The sequence below is a fragment of the Sinocyclocheilus grahami genome, unplaced genomic scaffold, assembly GCF_001515645.1.
Source record: "Sinocyclocheilus grahami isolate Dianchi unplaced genomic scaffold, SAMN03320097.WGS_v1.1 scaffold888.1, whole genome shotgun sequence".
NCBI lineage: Eukaryota > Metazoa > Chordata > Actinopteri > Cypriniformes > Cyprinidae > Sinocyclocheilus > Sinocyclocheilus grahami.
This window is the reverse complement of record NW_015506067.1, coordinates 385,109-393,982: the sequence shown is the minus strand read 5'-3', so window position 1 is coordinate 393,982 and position 8,874 is coordinate 385,109. Positions and strand designations below refer to the sequence as shown.

Below are 8,874 nucleotides of genomic sequence, written 5' to 3'. Positions count from 1 at the left end.
ACACACACAGTGGTGTGAAAAAGGGTTGGCCCCCTTCCTGATTTCTTATTTTTTTGCATGTTTGTCACACTTTAATGTTTCAGATCATCAAACAAATTTTAATATTAGTAAAAGATAACACAAGATGCAGTGTAATTTTGGTCGGCCGGCCACTCCTGGGAAGGTTCTCCACTGTTCCATGTTTTTGCCATTTGTGAATAATGGCTCTCACTGTGGTTCGCTGGAGTGCCAAAGCTTTAGAAATGGCTTTATAACCTTTTCCAGACTGATAGATCTCAATTACTTTCTTTCTCATTTGTTTCTGAATTTCTTTGGATCTCGGCATGATGTCTAGCTTTTGAGGATCTTTTGGTCTACTTCACTTTGTCAGGCAGGTCCTATTTAAGAGATTTCTTGATTGCGAACAGGTGTGGCAGTAATCAGGCCTGGGTGTAGCTAGAGAAATTGAACTCGGGTGTGATAAACCACAGTTTTAACAGGGGGGCAACACTTCTTCACACAGGACCATGTAGTAGATTTTGTTTTCCCTTAATAATAAAAACCTTCATTTAAAAACTGCATGTTGTGTTTACTTGTGTTATCTTTTACTAATATTAAAATTTGTTTGATGATCTGAAACATTAAAGTGTGACAAACATGCAAAAAAATAAGAAATCAACACTTTTGCACACCACTGTATATATATATATATATATATATATATATATATATATACACTTAGACTTAGTATGTAAATTTTGACCTAGTACATCGTAATTTTGACTTGCATATATCATAATTTCAAGTTTTTGTGTCAATTATTATTTATGTCAATTATGATTTACCAATGCATGTAGGGTTTTTTTCCCTAAAACATTAGGATTTACTCAATCTATCAATCAAAAGAGACGTAAACAGTCCTGGACTGATTGTCAAATAGCAGCTGTAGAGTTTAGTGTTGATTTTATGGCTCAAAATAAACAGCAATTCGACAGATTTTAGCATCAGACGGCGAACAGAGAATCAGTTCAAAAAGCAGAACAGATGTGAAATCCCATGATCCTCAGGGGCGGAAGAGCTGCGGCTGCATCAGGACGAAGCTGAAGTTGTATTTCGGAGGAAGACCCTGATGGGACGTGCTGTTGAACGCCTCCCAGGAGAAGACGGGAAGCCCTCCGTCTGTGGTCGGGCCATTCACCGCCTCCGCCACGAACTCCTGAGCCATGTGCAGATCTGTTACCTGACAGAGAACACCAGAGTGTCAGAAGCTGAAGACTCACTCTGATTGATTAATGAGAGGTGGTCAGCTGACCTTGGTGTCATAACATCCATCGGGACTGGCTTGATGCTCCTGCAGGTCATTGCGACAGCAGATGGACTTACACGGGTCGCCCTGCGAGTATGGGTCACTCTTATAGTCTGAGGACAGATTGACACAAACATGTGCCTTATTATAATATAATAATGGCTTTCACTTTGTGATATTTAAAGGCTAAATAAACTTAAATATAGTAACTAATATATATATATATATATATATAAATATATATTATTTTTTTTTTGGCTATTTATTTTTATTTATTCCGATGGAAACTTCAAAACAAACTAAAATAAGCTATTAGGTTTTAATTGTAGTACATAATTAATTATTTATTTTACCATCATAAGTTAACCATAACTTAGTACATTAGCTTATTTCATTTCAATGTTTTTTTTAGATATGGCCAGGGATATTAGCGTTAACTCAATCTAAAACAGTAAAATAGTCACTTGAAATAAAATAAATGTTAATTGAAATAAAATTATAAAATTGTGGATATATAATGTTTTACCTGTAGTATTTTTTCATAAGTATATGGAAGCCTGTTTCCGCCACTGAATAAACAACAACAACAAAAAAGGTAATGGTGACTTTTTATCTCACAATTCTGACTTTTTTTTCTCAGAATTGTGAGATATAAACTTGCAATTGTGAGAAATGAAGTCAAATGTGCGAGATATAAATGGGCAATTCTGGCTTTATGAACATATCAGTCTTTTTTTCTCCTCAGAACTGGACTTTATAACTTTATATCTCACAATTCTGAGAAGAAAAAAAAAGTCAGAATTGCGAGATACAAACTCGCAACTGCGAAAAGTCAGAATTGCGAGTTTATATCCCAGAATTCTGAGAAAAAAGTCAGAATTGCGAGATGAAAACTCGCAATTGCAAGAAAAAATGTCAAAATTGTGAGATAAAAAGTCGCAATCACATTTTTTCTCTCAGTGGCGGAAATGGGCTTCCATACAAGTGAACAATGAAATAAAATATATTAGCTTATTTAATTATTTATTTATTATTATTTTTTTTTTGTAGATATGTCCAGTGATATTATTGTTAACTAAAACGAAAACCAACGTTTAATATATATATTTTTATTTCTATGGAATCAATTAAATTCAATCAAACTGACATAAGCTATTATGTTTTAATTTTATTATTTTACTTTGACTGTCGAAAATGAACAACAAAGTACTAGAATTAAAACGTATTAGGTTAATTGTAATCTCTCTTTTTTTTTTGTAGATACGACCAGGGTTATTACCATTAATCAAACCTAAAACCATAATAAATGGTTTTAGTTACTTTAAATAAAATAACTTGAACTTATTTTATTTCTGCTAATTGCAAAGCAACATTTCTCATTTCTCATAAATTAACTAAAACTAAAATAAAAATGTATAAAAACTGTACAAACACTATATAGACATTGATAATCCTAAAACTAAAACTTAAGCTTGCATCGTTCTCATTTTAATTTATTTTAGTACTTCAAGTTAAACTAACATGAATAAATTAAAATTATATATTAAAAAAATTCAGATTAATAAAGGGAAAAAACGAACATAAAAATGAATTTAAAATATTAATAAAAACTAGCACAGTACATCAACGATACTGTCCTATTCCATAAGTGACATCGTCAGGAGTTAGTAAATGTTGTGACTATTATTTACCGTTGTATCTCATGATGTGTTTAAGGGAGTTCAGGTCACTGACGGAAGACTGGTCACGGCGGAAGATCTTGGCACGAGGGCAAAGGTCGTAGGAAAAATCCTCGCCGTACTCCTTCCACATCTCCTTGTAACCACTCAGATCATAGATCTTACGGTGGAATGGCACATTGTAGGATGGCCAGTAACCTGTAGACACAAACATTTACTATAGTAGCAGATGTACAACATTTACGGGTTTCATTTCACTCCAAAGTCAAAATGAAATGAAAGTGAAGTCTACTGCAGTCTGACCTCTGCGCAGCGCCTGTGTCTGGTCTGAATACTCCACCAGTCCCGGGATCTGCTCGACTACAGTCAGCGCTCCATCCTCCAGACTGTTGCCCAGATGCACTTTACTCACATCCACAACCATATACTGGTTATTATACGTCCCTGAGTGACAGATACAGCACAGGATCACAGAAACACACATGACAGAGCAAACAGAGTCCAGACCGAACACTCACAAAAGCCAAAAACACAACAAAACATCAGCCGATCAGCAGCTGCAAATAAGTGAATGTTGATTTCTGACCAGAGTTGTATCTGGAGAAGGTTTTGGCCCACTGCTCTCCAGTGTTTGCCAGTGCGTGTGCCAGTCGAACCCTCTGCCAGGAGAACAGGCTGGCAGGAGTGATGTAGGAGTACAGCGAGGTGTTGAAGACGTTATTGGTGGTCTGAGTCATCATTAGACTGCTGCCCAGCAGATAGAAATCATCCAGAGACACCAGAAACCCTAAACACACATTCACATGCTGCAGAAACTACAAACTGCCTGCTACTTTACAAACATTAAATTATACATGAATTCAATATTAAAAACTACACAATGCACACTGCCCTACTACTTTAAAAGCAGTACATTATAAATAACTAAAAAAAGATTGAAATAAGTGAGTGTGTGAATGAATGAGTGAAGAAATGAATGAATGAGTGTGTGAGTGAAAGAATGAGTGAAGAAATAAATGAATGAGTGTGTGAGTGAGTGAAAGAATGAGTGAGCAAATTAATAATTGAGTGAGAAAGTGTGAATGAATGAGCGAGTGAATGAATGAATGAATGATTGAGTGAATTAATTAATTATCAAGTGAGTGAGCGAGTGAATGAATGAGCGATCAAGTGAGTGAGTGAGTGAATGAATGAGCAAGCGAATGAGTGAATTAATAAGCAAATGGATGAGTGAGTGAGAAAGAGAATGCATGAGTGAATGTATGAATGAGTGATCGAGTGAGTGAATAAATAAGCAAATTAATGAGTGAGCGAGTGAATGAATGAAAGTGCAAGTGAGGGAATGAGTGAGTAAATGAATGAATGAGCAAGCAAGCAAGTGAATGAGTGAGTGAGTGAGTGAATGAATAGGCAAATGAATGAGTGAATGAATAAGCAAATTAATGAATAAAAGAATGAATGAATAAGCGAGCGAGCAAGCGAATGAATGAGTGAGTGAGTGAGTGAATGAATAAGCAAGTGAATGAGTGACTGAATGAATTTGTGAGTAAGCAAATGAATGAGTGAGTGAATGAATGAGCAAGCGAATGAATGAATGAGTAAATAATTGAGTGAGAAATGTAACAATTGAGCGAGCAAGTGGGTGAATGAATGAGTGAGTGAGCGAGGGAGTGAATGAGTGAGTGAATGAATGACTGAGCAAGTGAATAAATGACAGTGAATAATTGAGTGAGTGAGAGAATGAGTGAGTGACTGAATGAATGAGCGAGCGAGCAAGTGAATAAATGACTGAGTGAATAATTGAGTGAGTGAGAGAATGAGTGGGTGAGTGACTGAATGAATGAGCGAGCAAGCGAATGAGTGAATTGATAAGCAAATGAATGAGTGAGTGAGTGAATGAACGTGCAAGTGAGAGAATGAGTGAGTAAATGAATGAATGAGCAAGCAAGCAAGCGAATGAGTGAGCGAGAGAGTGAATGAATAGGCAAATGAATGTGTATGAATGAGTGAGTGAATGAATGAGTGAGCAAGCAAATTAATGAGTGAATGAATAAGCAAATGAATGAATGAGCGAGCGAGGAAGCGAATGAATGAGTGAGTGAGTGAGTGAATGAATAAGCAAGTGAATGAGTGAGTGAATGAATTTGTGAGTAAGCAAATGAATGAGTGAGTGAGTAAATGAATGAGCAAGCGAATGAATGAATGAATGAGTAAATAATTGAGTGAGAAATGTAACAATTGAGCGAGCAAGTGGGTGAATGAATGAGTGAGTGAGTGAGCGAGGGAGTGAATGAGTGAGTGAGTGAATGAATGACTGAGCAAGTGAATAAATGACTGAGTGAATAATTGAGTGAGTGAGAGAATGAGTGAGTGACAATGAATGGGCGAGCAAGTGAATGAGTGAATTAATAAGCGAATTAATGAGTGAATGTATGAGCAAATGAGTGAATGAGTGAACAAGATAATGAGTGAATGAATTAATGAGTGAGCGAGTGAGTGAGTGAATGAATAAGCAAATAGGTGAGTGAGTAAATGAATGAATGAGTGAGAGAATGAGTGAGTTAGTGAAGGAGCGAATGGATGAATGAATGAACAAATTAATGAGTGCATGAATAAACTAATGACTCAATGAGTGAATGAGTGAGTGAATGAATGAATCAATGAATGATTTAGTAAGTGAATAAATGAGTGAGTGAATTAACGAATGAGAGAGAAAGTGAGTGAATGAGCGAGTGAATGAATCAATGAATTTCTGAGTGAGAGAGTAAGTGAATGAATGTATGCGTGTGTGTGTACCAGGGTAGCTGCTGAAGGAGAGTCTTCCGGTGGCTGTATGCGGCTCGTTCAGTCTGAAGTCCCAGTGTTTGTAGATGCGAATGGTGGCGGCGTATGTGTACCAGCTGGAGTGAGCGAACAACAGGTTCTCAAAGCCGGGCAACATCTGAAACACACGGCAGATGAGAGAAACCATCACATCCGCTGTCTCTTGACGTCAAATATCATGATGTTGTTTGGTACCTTTATGAGCGCAGAGCAGTGTCCCATCGGAGGAGCTTTATACTGCTTAAAGCCGGACGTCCTGCCGGGAACCAGCGCTGGGATCAGATCCAGCAGATCACCGACCGCATTCAGGAACTGAATGGCAAACTGGGACAGAGGCTACAGAGAGAGACAGGAGTAAATGCCTGATCAAGACCAGCTTCAGCTTCTACAGATGCAAACACGATTCAGAGACGAGATACAAACACACTGACTAGTACTAACAGACCTTCACTTAAATAAACTGCAGAATTGTATTTAGGAAAAAGATATATTTTTTTATTGTTTTCGGTGAAACACTGAAATCCGGAGAAACTTTTAAAAAATGTTTATGGTATTTTAATGTAAGAAATAAGACAATTAAAAGAAATTTAATTCAAATAATGGAAATGGAGCCTTAAATACTTTTTACATGTTTAAATAACTTTTTAAGAAAAAAAACAGATGAATAAATAGGAAAAATAAAGGAAATAGAACCTTCATAAAACAAACAAAAACTAAATGTTTGCATCATTTTTAAAGATACAGGAGAAAAAGGAAATTGATCCTTAATAAAAGAACAATAAACTATTTTTTAACCATTTAACTCATTTTTATAGTAAGATTTTATTTATTGTTTTCATTTTAAAGTAAAAAAAAAAGGGAAACAATTACGGAAATAGTCTTAATAAAAATATATTTTTACTGTAGATATTCAAGTAATTTGTTCCGACAACGTTGTAGTGGCACGTAAAATAAAATAAAAAACTAAGATTACGAGGTTAAAGTCGTAGTATTTTGAGAATAAAGTCAAAATTATGAGAACTAAGTCGTAGCATTTATGAGATTAAAGTAGGGCTGCACAATTAATCTAATTTCTAATCGCGATTACAATTATGGATGCCACAATTACGTAATCGTTCAAAGTCCACTTATGTTATTCTGCACGCTTAAGATATGTTATCATGTACATGTATCATGTACGATATACATGTTATCTTAAGGGTTTTTCCATTGTTTTAGTTTTAGTATAACATTATAATACCATTCAAATTTTTACTCTTTTTTTAGAATTTAAAGAAGAAACCAATCCGATGTATATTTGACATTTGAGGCTTAATACTAATAAAAAGCACTAAAGGTTTTTCAGTTAGAGTGTTTTCAGCTTATTTTCATATAAAAATACGGCATGCAGTTGCATAAAACAATGGTATAAACATCATTCAATGTAAATTGTGATAATTGTAAAATTACAGTTTCAAGGGAATAATCGACAATTATGATTTTTGTCATAATCATGCAACCCTAGATTAAAGTTATCATATTTTGACAGTATAGCCTATATTGCACATGCAAATGGGCCGGATAGGGAGCACCGGGAGAGATTCCAAAGCCTTCCAAATTCTGTCAGTTTTATAGTTGTATTTGCCTCAGTTTAAGTGGCATGTGAATCAATCATATTTCCGATTACGATGAGACATCCGTTTCATTAAATTAGGCTATACTGTTTTTTTCCATGCCTTCTGATGTTCCTTCAAGTTTATATCATGCTATAACTTGAAATAAAGAGGAAAAACACATTCATAATTTGTATTTCGTGATAAAACGGACAGAATTTGGAAGCTGAGCTGTCTTATAACAACAAAGCACAAAGCTTATTGCGATTACTGGCACGTTACAAATAATGAATGCATTTGAAGCGGTGAAATATTTCCAATCATTTACTGTATTATACCGTGAATAAAACAGCTCGTGAATAGTCACTTAATGTTATATACCTCAGAAAAGACAACAATAAGTTGGAGCCCAATTCAACCTTTGAACGTTTTATTGTTTTTAATTAAATACAGTACATGAGAGGAATGAAAGGTTGGATGGCACAGATGTTTTTGCGGAGTAGGTGCTGGAATTTTCAAAAAGAAAACAGTATAATTTAATGAATTGATTCATATGAATACAGCGATCTGTCACGCCACATTAAAGAGCTTGAAAAACACATTGTTTTTGGAAGACACATTGTTTGTATTTCGCTATAAAACTGACAGATTTTAAAAGCTGAGACTTTGTTTTATATTAAAAGTACCAAAAGCACTTAAAGTTTATTGCTGTTATTGGGTGGCTGGCGCACTACAAATAACGAATGCAATCGACGATGTGAAATAATATTTCCAAGCAGCATACTGTCCCTGCGAGTATAACACATGGTATGATTTCTGCTGATAATCCAACATAGATTCAAATCAATTCCGGTGACCTGGCAGCTTCTCCTGGTGCTCCCAATCTGGGCCATTTGCATGCGCAATATAGGCTTATCCTCTCAAAATATTATAACTTTAATTGCTACAATTTAATTCTCGTAATTTCGACTTTATTCTCGAAACATTGACTTTATTCTCTAAATATTTAGACTTTATTCTCTAAATATTTCGGCTTTATTCGTGTAATTTTGACTTTAATGAGATTGACGTCGTAATATTTTAGTTTTTTTTTTTTACCGTGGCACTAAAACTCTGTCGTAATTTGTAAAGTAGGACATCGAGAAAATAAAAGAAATGCAGCCCTAATAAAACAGACAAAAACTGTGAGAAAAGTATGTGAGGATGAGCTGCTCTTCCTCGTCTCACCGTCCTCCCGTGTTGTTTGGCCCAGTCGGTGACTCCGGCCTGCAGTCCGTCCAGCTGCGCCAGAATCAGACCCGTGTGAATCCACAGAGGATCAGTGGTGTTACGCTTCACCTGACGCCGAGACCAATCGTCCTGCTTACTACAAAACAACACACACGATCAACACGTCCTGTTCTGAGCAAACGCAGATGAACACGAACACACACACACACACACGCACACACGCACACGCACACGCACACGCACACGCACACGCACACGCACACGC

The 8,874-nt window shown here is 35.9% G+C and overlaps 1 protein-coding gene across 4 annotated transcripts in view; it reads right to left on the bottom strand.

Moving 5' to 3' along the window:
- Positions 1–746: 746 nt before the first annotated feature.
- plbd1a (phospholipase B domain containing 1a) overlaps positions 747–8,874 on the bottom strand; it is a 13,121-nt gene continuing 4,993 nt past the window's right edge. For 3 of the 4 annotated variants that reach the window (XM_016248672.1, XM_016248671.1, XM_016248673.1), the window contains 8 exons: positions 8,607–8,745; positions 5,983–6,123; positions 5,761–5,905; positions 3,551–3,751; positions 3,268–3,408; positions 2,977–3,162; positions 1,292–1,398; positions 747–1,219 (listed from right to left, as the gene is read on the bottom strand). In XM_016248672.1, coding sequence (XP_016104158.1) covers positions 1,043–1,219; positions 1,292–1,398; positions 2,977–3,162; positions 3,268–3,408; positions 3,551–3,751; positions 5,761–5,905; positions 5,983–6,123; positions 8,607–8,745 — 1,237 coding nt within the window. In that variant the 3' untranslated portion in view covers positions 747–1,042. The remainder of the gene's footprint in view (positions 1,220–1,291; positions 1,399–2,976; positions 3,163–3,267; positions 3,409–3,550; positions 3,752–5,760; positions 5,906–5,982; positions 6,124–8,606; positions 8,746–8,874) is intronic. The other variant, XM_016248674.1, reaches the window with a different exon arrangement.